The 17987-nt window shown below is 36.9% G+C and overlaps 1 protein-coding gene across 1 annotated transcript in view; it reads left to right on the top strand.

The window, feature by feature from the left end:
* The window catches only part of ZDHHC17 (zinc finger DHHC-type palmitoyltransferase 17), a 101499-nt gene that overhangs the window by 49929 nt on the left and 33583 nt on the right, over positions 1 to 17987 (top strand). The window contains exons 4-7 of the mRNA XM_053582658.1: positions 6803 to 6880; positions 7496 to 7640; positions 14791 to 14855; positions 15491 to 15653. Of these exons, the coding sequence (XP_053438633.1) occupies positions 6803 to 6880; positions 7496 to 7640; positions 14791 to 14855; positions 15491 to 15653 (451 nt within the window). The remainder of the gene's footprint in view (positions 1 to 6802; positions 6881 to 7495; positions 7641 to 14790; positions 14856 to 15490; positions 15654 to 17987) is intronic.

The following is a 17987-nucleotide window of genomic DNA, read 5'->3' as shown; positions in this document are numbered from 1 at the left end:
CTTGCCATGTAGTGAATAGTTATTTCATAATCTGTGCCTGAGAATGTGGTATCTGAAGGCTCTATAGGTCCGTTTATGTTACTCCTTCATGTGCCTGATTGTCTTTTAATATGTATTAGACATTGTATCTGAAAAACATTCATTGAATAATTTAAGACCTAAGTTGCAAAGATTTCCATTTGTTTTTTCCAGGCCCAATTTAATTTAATTTCAGGGCTTTAGGTTTTTCGGATCACGCAGTGGTGGAAGACTATGCTGGAGCCAAGTTTAGTTTGGTTCTTCCTTAGGCTGACAGTGCATCCTTGTAGGGTCCTGGCCCTTATTTCACTTTTGTCTGCTTAGCTTTCTTCTGGCCAACTCTCCTGCACCAGCACGTTGACCGTACAGCAAATTGTATCTTGAGCATTTTTCTAATTTCTTTAAGTTTTAAGCATTTCCTGAATCTTGGTCAGGTAAATGTTCCTAGGCTTTGCTTTTTATGAAATAGTTTTTGTATTTTATTGATCTTTTTAGTTTTCTTTAATAGAAGGGTTGGTCCAGATTCCTTATTTTTTAAGTTTTTTAATCAAAATAATAAACAATTTGAAAAATTAAGAAATGCTTAAAGGCTTACAATGAGAAACATTAATCGTTCCCTATCCCTTGGTCTTGAACCTCAGAACTATTTTCAATACTCAGCTGTTTCCTTTAGTTTTTATACTTATATATTTATATTGCTACTTTCTTTACACAAATGATAGCAGATATTTCTTTTTTATTTTATTTATGTATCTTCAAGATTTTTCATATAAGTACAATAGAGCTAAGTCATTTTCTAAAAATATCCATATACTATTTAGTTATATGGAGGTACTTGAATTTATTGAATGGTTTCCTTACTGATGGACATTAGATTGATTCTGGTGTTTTTGCTGTTACATTGGTGTAATTAATATTTTGTTCATATATCATTTTGTATATGTTCATTAATATCTGCAGAATTCTTAGGAATGAGAAAGATATGTGGCTCAGCACCTGTGGCTCAAGCGGCTAAAGCGCCAGCCACATACACCTGAGCTGGTGGGTTCGAATCCAACCCAGGTCCACCAAACAACAATGACGGCTGCAACCAAAAAATAGCCTAGCATTGTGGTGGATGGCTGTAGTCCCAGCTACTTGGGAGGCGGAGGCAGGAGAATCGCTTGAGCCCAGGAGTTGGAGGTTGCTGTGAGCTGTGATGCCACAGCACTCTACCCAGGGTGACAGCTTGAGGTTCTTTCTCAAAAAAAAAAGAAAAAGAAAGATATGAATTTTTAATTTTAATAAATATTGCCAAGTTTTATGCCATTGTGTCTTGATTTATCAGTTTTGAACATAATATTTGGGGATAACTAGAAGTCATAGCCTGCCTCACCACTAATACTTTTTCTTCTGTCCACTAGTATAGTTTTAGTTAAATCACTGTACTATACTGAAATTATTTGTATGTTAATATTATGCACTACACCCAAAAGAGTTCTGTAATTATCTGTTCTGTAGAACTTTTGATTTTGTCTGAAGTAACTACTGCTTTTTAAAAGTTGTTCAATTTTCGGGTGGCGCCTGTGGCTCAGTGAGTAGGGTGCCGGCCCCATATGCCGAGGGTGGCGGGTTCAAACCCAGCCCCGGCCAAACTGCAACCAAAAAATAGCCGGGCGTTGTGGCGGGCGCCTGTAGTCCCAGCTACTCGGGAGGCTGAGGCAAGAGAATCACATAAGCCCAAGAGCGGGAGGATGCCGTGAGCCGTGTGACGCCACGGCACTCTACCAAGGGCAGTAAAGTGAGACTCTGTCTCTACAAAAAAAAAAAAAAAAAAAAAAAAAGTTGTTCAATTTTCTACATATTGTTACTAATTCTTCTCATATTCTTAGAACTATAACACCCCTCTGTATACAAAGGGATTAGATAATTTATCAGTTCTCGCTCTCTCTTTTTTTTTGGTAGAGACAGAGTTTCACTTTATCGCCCAGGGTAGAGTGCTGTAGCATCACAGCTCACAGCAACCTCCAACTCCTGGACTTAGGTGATTCTCTCACCTCAGCTTTCTGAGTATCTGGGACTACAGGCGCCTGCCACAATGCCCTGCTATTTTTTTGTTGCAGTTTGGCTGGGGCTGGGTTTGAACCCGCCACCCTCGGTGTATGGGGTCAGTGCCCTGCCCATTGAGCCACAGGCGCTGCCCAATTTATCAGTTCTTTTTTGTTGGAGGAAGGGAATGAAGTCATTCCTGGATTTCTGTACGTCTGGGTCTGCTCTTAAGGGCCACCATGTAACCCGTACCTTGGGATTCTCCTTTGTCCTGTGTGGTCTCTGTTTCCTCAGGTTGCAGGTTTTTGTCTTTTTGTTTGTTCCTAGCTTTAGTCGAGTACACTTAGATTTCTGAGACACTACTTTCGAGAGAAAAGTTTTGAAGTTAATATCTCTTCTGCTCTTACACTTTATTGGTTGTTTGAACATAGAATTTGAGATTAAAATAGTTTCCTCAGAATTTGAAGCATTTATGTATACTTTCTGCTTCAGGTGTTGAGATGTGTGATCTCATTGGCGGTGCCTGTGGCTCAAAGGAGTAGGGCACCAGCCCCATATGCTGGAGGTGGCAGGTTCAAACCCAGCCCCAGCCAAAAAAAAAAAAATTCAAAAATTTATGTTTGTTTTGTTTTAAAAAAATAAATAAAAATTTGAAGTGAAAAACATAAAATGTCTTGAAACTGTCTGCCTTAAAAATATCTGTAAACCACTTACAGACCAGTGAGAATAAGCCAGCAAGTTACAGGCTGGTTCATAATCACAGTGTCACTGTGCACAGTGCATCTTCAGATGGGAGAACTGAATTCTTTGCAGTACATAGTTTAGCACGTTACTGTGGTAAAATAATAGGGAGAAATGTCTTCTTTAACAGTGATGTTGTATCAGGATGTACTAAAAGAACTACTATAAACAAAGAAGTTGGTTCACTTTTGTAATGATAAATGATAAAATACAAAATATATATAATTTGGAGAGAAGACCTTCATGCTAGCTGGGATTAAGTTTATATTCTTAGTGTTTTCAAGTGGTAATCTTTCAACTTTTTCTCAGTTTTTACCCTAATATAAAATAGAAGTGATTCACTCAGGCGCCTATCCTCAATCGTCTCCTATTACCTTAAGATTCTTTGTCAACAACAGTTAATAATACTTACGTCTATTTTCAGTTTGATTCTAAGGCAAGGCTTTATTAAAAAACATGAGGCTTATTTGAAAATATGGAGCCTATAATTTTCTTTCTTTTTTTTTTAGGACAGAGTTTCATTTTGTCACCCTCGGTGACGTCATAACTCAACAGCAACTTCAAATTCTTGCGCCCAAGCAATTGTCTTGCCTCAGCTTCCCGAGTAGCTGGGACTGCAGGCACCTCTCCTCAGTGCCTGGCTATTGTTTTTAGAGACCAGGTCTCGCTCTGGCTCAGGTTGGTCTTGAACCTGTGAGCTCAGGCAATCCACCCTCCTCGGCCTCCCAGAGTGCTGGGATTACAGACTTGAGCCACCGTGCCCAGCCTGAGCCTATAATTTTCTGAGAACATTATATGTGTTGCTGCTGCTTCTTCCTTCGTAACATTCAATATCTTTTTTTTTAATTCCTGACTTTGTAAAAGTTTACATTACTGTGGATTGATTATGCGTGTGTAAATAAATCCAGTTAATGGGCGGTCAGTGGCCACTTTTAATTGGGAAACTTGTCTTTTTATAATAGTTCTGGGAAGCATATTTTTATACTGTGCCCACCATAGTGTCTTGTCTTCATTTTCTATGTTTTTTTTTTTTTTTAGGAACTCTTTAACTTGTCAGATACTGGAACCAGTGAAAGAGGTTATCTCACTTTCTTAGCTTTTCTCTAATTATCTTTTATACCCCAATATAGCCATTGTACATTGTCTTTTATTGCATGGAGGATGTTATAATTTTGGATTTTTTAAAATTCATATTATATTTTATTTTCTTTGAGTCAGAGTGTTACTTTATTGCTGTCAGTAGAGTGCTGTAGAGTCATAGCTCACAGCAATCTCAAACTCCTGGGCTCAACTGATTCTTTTGCCTCAGCCTCCTGAGTAGCTGGGACTACAGGCACCAGTCACAACATCTGCTAGTTTTTCTATTTTTAGTAGAGACATGTCTCTCTCTTGCTTGGGCTGGTCTTGAACTCCCGGGCTCAAGCAATCTGCGCTCATCCTGGCCTTCCAAGTGCTGGGATTATAGGTGTGAGCCATTTTACCAGCCAATTTTGGATTTTTTTTTTTTTGAGACAGACTCATGGGCTCAAGTGATCCTCCTGCCTCAGCGTCCTGAGTAGCTGGGACTCCAGGCACCCACCATAATGCCTGCTATTTTTAGAGATGAGGTCTTGCTCTGGCTCAGGCTGGTCTAAAACTCATGAACTCAGGTGATCCACCCACCTTGGCCTCCCAGAGTACTGCCTGGCCCTGGACTTTTTTAAAAAAGTTTTTTTCCCCTCTACATTTAGTCTGTTTATTTTGGTCTTCTATATTTCTGTCTTTCCTAAATTAACGTGCTTATATTTAACCATTTGTGTTTAGGACAGAATATAGCAAAGTCGATTGGTATCCGTTTCTGGAGGTTTTTCTCTGGGGCTGTTCAGTTTCTCTTAGAAAGAATTCTCTAATCTTTCTGTGGGAAGGAGCTCAATGTCTGTCTGACTGCCAGCTAACCTGAGTAAAGGGGTTCCTGTTTGAACACCTTGTGTACTCTTGTTAAATTACATTTTGGCAAAGCCTGAATGGTTAAGGGTTAAAATCCATGTGGGACTGAGACTGAAGTCAAGAGATCACCATCATGCAATGAAGTTTAGGGAGATAAAAATGAAGAGTTTGGGTTACATATAACCGTTATCCTATCAAAAACTTGAGCAGTCATATCTTAAGATTTAATGAACGCTATAGTTCACAGAGAATGTTCTTTTAGTACCATCAGCTGCTTGATTTCTTTCATGTCACTAAAATGCCTAATTGTGATGCTAATTACTCACTTTCAGCAAGGATATATGTTAGAAAACACAATTATTCAGTAACATGTTTGTATTGACTGTCAACTAGTGTTTTTGTTTATAGCCCAACTTCTTACTACTTTCTTTGGAGGTAACAGATGCCTTGAATTCCTTAGTCTTTCCAGGGTTTTGTGACATATTCTGGCTGTCTTTTCATCAATTATCTTCTCCAGAGATGTTTGGGTTTTGCTATTTGTTTTTTATCTTTCAAATACTTATTGATAAGTTTTGTTCTGTGTTAACCCCTTCTCAAAACCTAGGATCATTAGTACCTAGAAGATTTCTTTGATAACCTTACAGTATTGTAAGGAGGCTTGAGTTTAGAAATAAGAGTTCTGTGATCTCAGTAGTGTGTTGTTTGAGCTAGGGTCTTATAGCTACCAAAAAAAACATGTTATAAAAATTGAGTACTTCTCTTCCTAATGTTTACAATGAAAGGTAATAGAACTTACTGTTTTTTCAGAGCTCAGGAAAAAAATGTTCCCCTGATTTTATGGGGGGGAAAAATGCAAACTTTAGAACTAGTTGGAAATCACTCATTGACATCATCTTAGTAATAATTTAAATTTTGCTGTGAGTTAAAATAACTCGGAAACAGTTGACTATAGAGAAGAGAATGAAACTAGTTTAAAGAAATCCCAGTTGGGATTTTTAAGAAAATATTACTTCTTGTCAAACTGGTTCTTAGAGCTGTGCTTGTCTTTGGGTTCTAACCTAACTATTCTCAGAAAACATTTTCAACATTATTTATAATGTCTACAAGATAGCTAAAGAACCAGTCCAGGAAGAGTAAAATGTTTGTGTTCTTAATGTGATATTCCGGAAATATTTTGATAAGTTGCTTTGAACAATTAAGCTGGGCCCTTCATTGCATAACTTTTTAAGAACCAATTTAACAAATGTTGTATTTTTCCATGTATAATATGTACTTTTTTGGCCCACATTTTCTAGGGAAAAACAAGGATGTGCATTATACATGGATAGTACTATTTCTATATTTACATAAATGTTTTAAATTCTTTTATTTCTGCTGATTGTTAAAAGTGTAACTGTAGAAAGCAGTAATATCAGTATGCAAAATAATACCTTGGAATAGAGTAAACAGTTTTTGGGTTTTTTTGTTTGTTTTTTGAGACAGAGTCTCACTTTGTCACCCTTGGTAGAGTGTCGTAGCGTCATAACTTCAGCAACCTCAAACTCTTGGGCTCAAGCAATCTTCTTCTCTCAGCCTCCCAAGTAGCTGGGACTGCAGGCACCTACCACAACACCTGGCTATTTCTTTAGAGAAGTGGTTCTCAGCTTTTCTAAGGCCTCCCAATGCCGAGACCCTTTAATACAGTTCCTCATTTTGTGGTGACCCCCAACCATAAAATTATGTTCGTTGCTAATTCATAACTCTAATTTTGCTACTGTTATGAATCGTAATGTAGATATTTGATGTGTAGGATGTATTTAGGTGACCCCTGTGAAGGGGTCGTGACCCAGAGTTGTAGAGAAAGGGTCTCACTCTTGCTCAGGCTGGTCCTGAACTCTTGAGCTCAAGCAATCCTCCCACATTGGCCTCCCAGAGTGCTAGTTATAGGTGTGAGCTACCACACCCTGCCCACTAAATATGTTTTTGAAAACTATCACAAAAGATTATCTTCAACAGCATAAACTAGCATCTCTAAAATGGATAATTTTAATTTTTTTCATAATTTCTTGAAAATGGAAGTTGTTTAAATTGTTAAAATTTTGTCTTATAGATACTATATTTCGAAAGGTGCTATTGTGGATCAACTTGGAGGAGACCTGAATTCAACCCCATTACACTGGGCCACAAGGTTTAAATTTGCTTTTGAATTTGTTTTCTCTTTGGTTCCTTTTAGTATACAATTAAACATCTTTTTAAAAATGATATGATAAAATGAAGGGGAGAACTTAATTATGACAGTAGCTAATATCATTAATATGATAATGTATTGCTATCCTATCCTGTGTCGCCTTCATTGGAAGCAGTTTGTTGTCCATGCTGTTTTTAGGGAATTGTCCATACTGATATTCATCCAGTTACTTAGAAGGTTGGGTTAACTATGGATTTGAAAATGTAATACTTTTGCATGCTATCTATATATTTATGATTTGGTTGGTTCTTGGGAATTTACTTCTGCTTACTTTCTATATCTAATTGAGATCGTATCTTAATAGAAAGCGTATACTAATTGTTATATTTTAAGAGGTCATGGAGATCTCCATAGATTATCAATGACTTTTTTTCCTGATAGGATTTCTAAGAACCATAAAATCTTAAGTGTCTCTTGACATCTATCTATTTTAAAGCAAATTTTAAAAATGTATGTGCACTCTTTTTACTATTACCTTATTTTTAAAAACAGCTCTTTCAGAGGATTCCATTGGAAATAACTATGCACCTAAGTGTTTGTTCTTTTATATTTTAGACAAGGCCATCTGTCCATGGTTGTACAACTTATGAAATATGGTGCAGATCCTTCATTAATTGATGGAGAAGGATGTAGCTGTATTCATCTGGCTGCTCAGTTTGGACATACCTCAATTGTTGCTTATCTCATAGCAAAAGGACAGGTAAAAAAAGTAGTATGGATTTTAATCACATATTGTTCTTTGCAGTTTAAATGCCTAGTATTATTGGTGTTACATGTACTAACAACCTGGTGCTATTTAAATAGTGCCTTCTGATAGATGAGGAGAATATAGTTAGTTTGATACTGACCTATTCAATACATTAATATCAAAATAGACAGTCGTGCACCAGATAATGAACCATTAAGTTGGGTATTGTATTTCTTTTTCTTTGTTGAGACAGTCTTACTCTGTCACTCTGGGTAGAGTGCTGTAACATCATAGCTCACACCAACTTCAAACTCCTGGACTCAAGCGATCTGCTTGTCTTAGACTTCAGAATAGCTGGGACTACTGGCTCCCACCATAATGCCTGGCTAGTTTTTCTGTTTTTAGTAGAGGCAGGGTCTGGCTTTGCTCAGGCTGATCTTGAACTCCTGACTTCAGGCAATTCACTCTCCTCAGTCTCCCAGAGTACTGGGATTATAGGTATGAGCCACTGCTCCTGGCTAGTATTTTTCTGAGAAGGATAGATACAAATTCCTTTGAAGAGAGAAAATTTAAGTATTTTTTCCCTTAATTATGTTTTTTGAATGTGTCATTTGGATTAATCCAAAAAAGGTTTTTGAACTTATTTGTTGGTTATTTTTTATATTAAATACCTCTTGGGGGGATAGACTTTTTAAGATTAGTTTCTCAGTTTCTGCTGTATAAAATAATGCTGCTTCTTACTTTTCAGAAAACTTCTCATGATTTAAGTGGTGGTTCTGATTTTCCCTGAATGTGCTGTGATCATAATCACTTTCAATATTACCAGTTTATGTTATCATGTTTTTGTGATAAATGTATTTTGTTAAAAGTAGTGTCACCCAGTTTTTCTTCCTTTTTTTTCTAGTTATATTTAAACATTAATTTTTTTAAGGATTTCATTATAAGAGTAACTATGATAAATGAGATCTATTTATTGATATCAACATGTATTTATGGTTATTTTAATTTAAAGTTTTATGTTGATTTAGAATTCGTATGTAATTTCTTTTAATGAACTCTTTAAGGTATTTTTTTTTTTTTTTGTAGAGACAGAGTCTCACTTAATTGCCTTCAGTTGAGTGCTGTAGGGTCATAGCTCACAGCAACCTCCAACTCCTGGGCTTAGGCAATTCTCTTGTCTCAGCCTCCCAAGTAGCTGGGACTACAGGTACCCGCCACAACACCCAGCTATTTTGGCTGGGCTGGGTTTGAAACCACCACCCTCGGTATATGGGGCCAGTGCCTTACTCACTGAGCCACAGGCGCTGCCCTATCTTTAAGGTATTTGTTTTGGGCAGTATCAAGCAATGGTGATGTGTGTTGTGCATTATAGCTTAGGAAAAGAAGCACAGACTTATTCATTGCTGGAAAAAGAGAGTTTATTATTTAATGCTATGTTAATAGACTACCCCCAGAATCTAATGGCTTATGAGCAACACCAACCATTTATTATATATCACAATTATGTGGGATTTTCTGGATAGTTTTTTTTTCCTTTGTGCTAATAGCTTAGTGGCTGCTAGCTGGGGGCTTGACTGGGCTGGGAGATAAGGCCACTTACATAGTTCATTCCTTGATAGGAATGGCTAGACTGTGCTTAGGAGGGAGGCTGGGACAGCTAGACCTCTCTTTCTCCATGGGTGTCAGAACTCCAGTTTCTCCACAGTACCACTCTATGTGGCCTTGCTAGTAGGGGAGCTGTACTGAGTGGCTTAGAGCTCCCAAAAGAACAAAAGTAGAAGCTGTCCTGCCTTTTTAACTCTTTAAGTCTTGAGCTGACACAGCAACATTTCTCCTATATACTATCAGAGTGCGTCGCAGAGTCACCCTTGCTTCTTGTGGGACTGGACGAAACAGGGTTGTGAATACGAGGAGATGGGGTTCACAGGGGATCATCTGTGGGGACCAACTGCCCTGGGGGATTATCTTGTCCTGCAGTTTCTTCTAGACCAGGGATTATAGCGGACGTGCTATGGCATATCAGTGTCCTTAGTGGGCTTCTACACTGAAGGTACAAGCTCACAGTCCACATTCACTGTTTTCCTTTATGTTTATAACTGGGAAAGAAAGGCAGTGTAAAGTTTTGAGTCTTCATTGTCTTTAACTTACTGATTTCAAAGTTGGGATGATTTCATTAATCTTTTTACCTCAGTATGTGGGCTACAAATTTTTCTTTCTTTCTTTTTTTTGAGACAGAGTCTCATTTTGTCACCCTCGGTAGAGTGCTGTGGTGTCACAGCTTACAGCAACCTCCAGCTCTTGGGCTTAGGCGATTCTCTTGCCTCCCGAGTAGCTGGACTACAGGCACCTGCCATAGCGCCCAGCTATTTTTTTGTTGCAGTTTGGCCAGGGCCGGGTTTGAACCTACCACCCTCAGTATATGGGGCTGGTGCCTTACTCACTGAGCCACAGGTGCCACCCAAGCTACAAAATTTTCAAAGGCAGGCTATCTACTTATCCCAGTGCTTTTTGTACCAAAAAAAAAGAAAAAATTATGATGATGGTAAATGTCTGCCAAATAGTTTTCTTTTCCACAAGTAATTTTTTTCTCCATGTAGAGATAACACATGTTTATTATAAAATATTCAAACAAAAGAGTGTAACTTAGAAAATGAAATCCCACCCCTTCCCACCTCACTGAAGTCACTTCCTTTAATAGTTTAATATATATTTTTCCACACTTTTTTCCCATGTACAGGTTGATTATCCCTAATCCTCAAATCCAAAATTTGTAATGCTCCAAAATTTGAAACTTTCTGAGTGCCAGCGTGAGGTTACAAGTGGAAAGTTCCACACCTGACACTTTGGCTTTCTGATGGTTCAATGTACACAAACTTTGTTTCATGCACAAAATTATTTAAAAACTATTGTAGAAAATTACCTCCAGACTATGTACATAAGGTATATATGAAACATAAATGAATTTCATGTTTAGATTTTAGTCCTGTTCCCAAGATAACATCATTAGGTATATGCAAATATTTGAAAATTGAAAAAAATCTGAAATCCGAAACACTTCTGGTGTCAAGTATTTGGGATAAGGTATACTGAACCTGTGTACACTAATGCTTGGTAAAAGACACTCTTCTAGTGTGTGTTGTGTCGCACAGTGGGGTCCAGAGTTGTTCTTTGCCTTGCAGAGTCCCATGTAGTCTGGCCCTAGCCCTGGCCCCGCCTGCCCCTCGAGCCCCCTGGTTACCGGCTGTCCTCCCTCTGCTTCAGCCTCACGTGTTGGCGCTGCTCATCCAGAAGCTGCACAGCTGTCGCCTCAGGGCCCTGTGCTTGCTGTTTCTCCTGCTGCTGGGATATTTTTTCCTCAGATTCTCACACAGTTTTTTCGCCTCTCTCTTACTTCAGTCAGATGGTTGCTTCAATTTTATTAGTTCAGAGTACATAGTTCTTAATTATAAGCAATAATAAAATTAGTATTTTTTTAATTTCTTCTTTCCCTTTCTTGTCTTTCTATGACTTTCTTCAATACTACTGTTTTTCTTAGTGTTAACTTTGTTCTGATAAATTTAATTATATTTCTATTACTTGAAATTTTAGCTTTTGGTAATATTCTTTGACTCATAACTATTACTATGAGGCTCCAAGTATACTTTCTTTTCATCCTTTTTCCATTTTCCCCCTTTTTTGTTAATTATATCAATTTTACATTGTCAGGGCATAGTACATTTCCATTCAGTTTTATCATTTTGTTCTTCACAATGTTTTATTTTAGTTATGGTGTTAAATATATTCAGTGCTCACTACCAATTCTTTTGGATGATTTTCAGGAGAAAAAGGGGAAAATGCTAAGTTATGGAGCCCTGTTGATCATGGAATTTCCATAAGCTTTTGATCTGGGCTTGTTAATTCTTCCTAATAGAGAATACCCATACGTCCAGGCTGAACTTGGAAAAGAAGTACCAAGTTTTAAATCCTGACCCAAAGAGAGAAAAGGTTGAATTTCACTTTCTTTTAGTACTCTAGAGATGTGGCATAATTTAAAATTTTTTATTTATTGATTTCAATACTGTCACTTTTTAAGGAGGATATGAAAAGACTCAACTAAGAAGAAGAAACTTAAACATAAAAATCTTCATGTTTACTTTAATTAGACATCAAATTTGGTTGCGTTTTCTTGAAACCAGGGTAATAAGGAGTAAAATAAATTACAGTACCTACCTTTCATATTAAAAAAAAAAGGAAATTTGTAATTTCTTCAGAAAACATTTTTTCAAAGTCACATGATTATTTTAAAAAAGAATCTGTAAGTTGGAAGTGTTGAATGAAGTTACAGAAGATATTCGTATCATTATTGAAGTAAATCTAGAAATGGATTTGTAATGGGTAGGCATAACATTCTATTACAGTATTCTGAGTGGGGCTAAACTAATGCTATTCAAAGAAATACTCTGTTTCTCTAATGCAGAGGTTCTTAGGGTTTTTTTCTTTTTATTTACATTTGAGATGTATTCAAATCAGCAATGGGACTCAGAGAATGGCTGCATAGACATAAGTGGTATTTTCCAGTAACTCTTTCCTTTCTACATTTTTTTGCTAAATGAAGTAGCACCACTTGGATTAGAACTACTTGTTTTACGTAATCCAGTTATGGGAAATGGGGAAGGGAAGAAGAAACTTAATATTTATTGAATATCTGTTATGTTCCAGGCTATGGACTAGATGCTTTACATATATTATTCTACTTAATCACCACAGAGGTCTTATGAAGTTACTATTTATTTTTCAATTTTTTGATAAGCTGAGAGTAAAAATTTAAAGTATTATAAATTTGCCCATAATCTTACAGCTATTAAGTGATGAAGTTAGGAACCGTGTCCGTCTTATTCTAACACCCATGCCCTTCCCAGGTGTAGAAGAAGAAAGAAACATGTCTTTTTATTTAACACATTTTTTGTTTTGTTTTTTGAGAGAGTCTTGTTCTGTTGCCTTGGCTAGAGTGCAGTGGCGTCATCATAGCTCACGGCAGCCTCTAACTCAAGGATGCAAGCGATCCTCCTGCTTCAGCCTCATGAGACTCTTAAGTCAGCTCCACCATGCCCGGCTAATTTTTTATCTTTTGTAGAGATGAGGTCTCACTCTTGCTCAGGCTGGCTTTGAACTCCTGACCTCAAACAATTCTCCCATCTCAGGCTCCCAGCATGCTAGGATTACAGGCGTGAGCCATCTTGCCTGCCAACAAATGGCTTTTTTTTTTTTTTTTTTTTGAGACACAGTCTCATTATGTTGCCCTTGGTAGAGTGCTGTGGCATTCTAGCTCACAGCAACCTCAAACTCTTGGGCTTAAGTGATTTTCTTGCCTCAGCCTCCCAAGTAGTGGGACTATTGGCACCCGCCACAATGCCTGGCTATTTTTTGTTGTGGTTGTCATTGTTTTTAGCTGGCCCAGGCCAGTTTCGAACCCGACAGCCTCTGTGTATGTGGCTGGCGCCGTAACCACTGTGCTACAGGTGCCGAGCCAACAAATGGTTTTTTTGTTTTTTGTTGTTGTTGTTGTTGCAGTTTGGCCAGGGCTGGGTTTGAACTCACCACCCTCAGTATATGGGCCGGCACCCTACTCTCTGAGCCACAGGCACCACCTTCAACAAATGGTTTTTGATCATCTGCTCTGCTGGGCATTAAGAATACAAAGATAGGGGTGGCACCTGTGGCTCCAAGGAGTAGGACGCTGGCCCCATATGCCGGAGGTGGTGGGTTCAAACTCAGCCCTGGCCAAAAACCGCAAACAAACAAACAAAAAACAAACAAAAAAAAAAACAAAGATAGATTTAATGTTTTTTATCCTCAAAAAACTCCTAATTCATGAGATATAGATGCTTCAGGCCTAGGGCATAATAAGTCCAGATTTGAGTGGATTTGGAATGGTAATTTTAAGGCTGTAAAATTGATAAAATGAGAGTTATCTTGAAAGGAGATATAGATAACTAGAGGAAGGGTTTTGGTTTAATACATGTTAAGTGGTAGTTTTAGTTCTAACTTACTAACAAAACAAAGCAAAAGTGATAAAAGGGGTGAAAACAGAAAGTTAGGTAAAAGAGAAAAAATAATCATGGTTTATTACATGATTTGGCCAGCAGTAGTATTTATACATATTTATAATAATGTAAGTATCAAATATTTATATAACCAGCATTACAATAGATCTCTTGAGAGGAAAGGATAGGAATGGTACATATTTATGATGGATCAGGGAAAGGAAAGAGTGAAATTCTCATTTTCCTAGTAAGGAGTCTTAGAAAATAATGCCTGACAGAAAAATCAAGAAGTAGCAATTCAGTTATTTTACTTAATGATATATATGCCAAAATAATGAGCTAAAAAAAGATGAAAATAATGGGAAGTTAGGCAGAGGATTCCTTTAGTACACTGGTTTTCCCCATAAATTTTGCAGAACTATTTAACTCTAAAAATATACATATATAATAGTAAAATATAATAAACTTGAATTTATTAAAAAGTTAGATCTTTTTATTCTTCATTTTGAAACACCTAGGAAGAAATGATTTTGTTGTTTCCTCCTATTGTATATTAGGGTAACAAAATTTTTCTGAGACTTAAATCATTTAACCTATCCTTTGTGGCTGCAAGATTACAATAGGTTAAGATCTCTATTTGTAAACCATTGAAAGACTGATTAAAACATCCTACAATGGGAAATTTTAAAAGCATGATATGTCCATTAAAATATTTAGTGACGGGCGGCGCCTGTGGCTCAGTCGGTAAGGCGCCGGCCCCATATACCGAGGGAATGCAACCAAAAAATAGCCGGGCGTTGTGGCAGGCGCCTGTAGTCCCAGCTACTCGGGAGGCTGAGGCAAGAGAATCGCTTAAGCCCAGGAGTTGGAGGTTGCTGTGAGCTGTGTGAGGCCACGGCACTCTACCGAGGGCCATAAAGTGAGACTCTGTCTCTACAAAAAAAAAAAAAAAAAAATTTAGTGACATTGGTTTTATTTTAAAGTTAAAAATGAGAAAATGTTATGAATCATCCTTGATCGAGTTATAGTGACTTCTTCTATATGTGTAAATTACATTTTTGAGGTTGTAGTTTTCGAGTTAATTTGGTTAGGAACTTACCAGATTTTACTATCTGACCTTTTTCTTTTGATTCTGTCAGGATGTAGATATGATGGATCAGAATGGAATGACGCCTTTAATGTGGGCAGCTTATAGAACACATAGGTATGTAACTGTTCCAAAAACTTAGATCATTTTCCTCCATAATACAATGGGAAATAAGTGATGAGAAATTGCAGTTAATACTATACTTACTAATATTTACAGTTTTTATTATGATTATGTAATATATAAAATAAATTACCTTTTTGACTGTTTTGGTGTCTCTGTGCTGACCTCTACCTCAGTAATTGTAGCTACTGTAATCTTTTAACAATTTCCAACACTAGAAAAAGATGTTATCTACTTTTAAAAAATAATTTTTTATGTATGTGACTTACGAATTGGCATATGTTTAATGTATTTGTAAGTTGTCTTAAATCATTTTTGGAACAGTTTAGATTTAAATTAAAACATTTTTCTTTAATTATACGTTAATGACATCAGTTCCTAGATGAAAAATAGAGAATACCAGGAATAGAGAATATTCCTTGGAACTATGTTATTTTATATGGTGTTGAACATGTGTAATATTTGGTATTAAATATTACCTCATTTTTGATTATAAAGTTGTTGAGTAGGTAACAAGTGTTCCAAAATGGAATTCAGATAACAGCCACAATCAGTTTAGTATCTGTAATGATTTCTATAATTGAAATTAGGGTTGTTGTTGTTGTTTTTTTTTTTTTTCTCCTTTTCAGTGTGGATCCAACTAGATTGCTTTTAACATTCAATGTTTCAGTTAACCTTGGTGACAAGTATCACAAAAACACTGCTCTGCATTGGGCAGTACTAGCAGGGAATACCACAGTCATTAGCCTTCTTCTGGAAGCTGGAGCTAATGTTGATGCCCAGAATATCAAGGTAAAAATATACTGTATTGATGTCGCTGTATGAAATGTGGCTGCTAATATATGAATTCCTTAATAAAACAGGTTTTCATAGACTGTCAAAATTGGAAGAAACTTATAAACTGGACACTTTGCTTCCATATACGGCCTTAAAGTAATTTTTTAATTTCAGTTGGCTTTTCATTAGTGAATTCTTATTGGTTTTGGAAATTGAATTATATAGTCCAGGTATGTATAGATGAAAGAGAGTGACCTTGAAGAAGGTCATTTAGAGAATGAATGTTTATAGTTAACATTTTGCATAATTTTAGTAATTAAATTTGAGTTGGTCATCTTATTACCTTATTTTTTTTAAAGGTTAAAACTTCTAAATTTGATAAGTACCTGTGTGATGTTTATAGGAGAAGCCCTCCCCCCTAATGTTGGGCTAATTTGGGAAAAATATATAAAATTATCAAAGAGCCAAGCACACTTAACATTTATGCTCTGAACATTTAGAAATTTGTACACATTTTATGAGTACATGTAAGAAGGTTCTATTAGTACTGTCAAGTTTTGATTGGGCATAGACTCTGTTGAAATGTTAAAACTTTAAACACCAAGTGGAGAGCAGAGAGAGAAAGAAGGAAGGAAGGGTGGGGAAAGGAAGAGCAGAGAGAGGGAAGGAGGGGGGGTGAGCTTGGTGTGTGCCCCACCTTTGTGGGGCAAGACATGATTGCAAGAGGGACTTTGCCTTACAAATGCAATCATTTTAACCTGGTGTATTGTAGCCTCAATGAATCCCCAACAACAATAAAAAATAAATAAAAAAAACTTTAAACACCATCTTTTAATAATGTGCATTTGTAAATAACTGTGCCTGTTGACAAATCTTTAATTTTGGCTATAGTTCATAGTATTTCCTGAGCCATGTTTCTTAAATTTCTAAGACATATAATTTGCTAATAAATATGAAGGAAGTCAAAACCACATAATGGCCAATCAAAAAGTAGGTTATCTCCTGCTGGATCAGGGCATATCTTTATGTTCCAATGAGTAGTTCTTCCTTAAGCCAGTTACTTCAAAGGAGAAGGTTAAACTATTAAAATAAAATAGCTTAGGCTAATTATATGGATCATAATTTATTGAAGATTATATTCATTGTTTAGAAATTAGTCCAATTACAAATATTAATTTTAGCTAAAAATAAATATCTAATATTTGAAACTGTCAGAAAATGATAAAATCATATTTTCTTTCTTTCTTTCTTCTTATTTTTTTTAATTTCGTGTCTTCTTGTCCTTATCCAAAGTGATCAGAATGGTCCAATGTCTGCCATTAAACACTGGGAAGAGAGCAGTCAGCATATCATAGTGCCTAATGCGTGATGGACACTCCTCATTTAGTAATTTTTTTTGAGAAAGGGTTTTACTATGTTGCCCTTGGCAGAGTGCCCTAGCGTTACAGCTCACACCAACCTCCCACTCCTGGGCTTTGGCGATTCTCTTGCCTCAGCCTCCCGAGTAGCTGGAACCACAGGCTCCCACCACAATGCCCGGCTAGTTTTTGTTTCAGTTTGGCTGGGGCTGGGTTTGAACCTGCCATCCTCGGTCTGTGGGCCTGACACCTTACTCACTGAGCCATAGGCGCCATCCTTCATTTATTAATTAAATGAATGAAACTGTGTTGTCCTGAGCTTTTGCTAACCTAGATTTGATTACTAGAATACCTCTCTGCCACTTCAGAAATTGTAGAGAGAAATTTTTACTTTTCCAGATAGTTTTAAATAAGAACCTCTGAAAAGTTCCTAACACTGGTATTAGTAAATCAGGTGATCCCAGGCCTAAAGGTTAGGATGAGAAAGGAGGTGTTTGACTAAACCTAATCACCAGCCAAATAAGAAAAAATTAGTGAGATTACCTCATATTTTATTATCTGAATTGCTTTTAGGTATTATTTTTCTTTCCTTTGCTTCCAGACAGCCATTTGTCATGTGATCATGTACTAGGAGTATATTTCAATGTATTTCATTCAGCAAATTCTGGTTTAGTAGTGGAGAATCACAATGTTCAAGACAGATGAGGTCCTTATTCTATCAGAACTTACGTTCCTATTAAAGAAACAAATAATGTTTTTTAATTTTTTTTTGAGACAGAGTCTCACTTTGTCACCTGGGTAGAGTACTGTGGTATCATAGTTCACAGGAACCTAAAACTTTTGGGCTTAAGAGTTCCTCTTGCCTCAGCCTCCTAAGTAGCTGGGACTATAGGCGCCCACCACAACACCAGCTTTTTTTTTTTTTTTAAGCCGTGGGGTTCTTGCTCTTGCTCAGGCTGGTCTTGAGCTGGTGAGCGCAAGCAATCTACCC

The sequence above is a fragment of the Nycticebus coucang genome, chromosome 3 (genome assembly GCF_027406575.1).
Source record: "Nycticebus coucang isolate mNycCou1 chromosome 3, mNycCou1.pri, whole genome shotgun sequence".
Lineage (NCBI taxonomy): Eukaryota > Metazoa > Chordata > Mammalia > Primates > Lorisidae > Nycticebus > Nycticebus coucang.
Note: the sequence above shows the minus strand (reverse complement) of the source record. Positions and strands in the feature narration are given on the sequence as shown.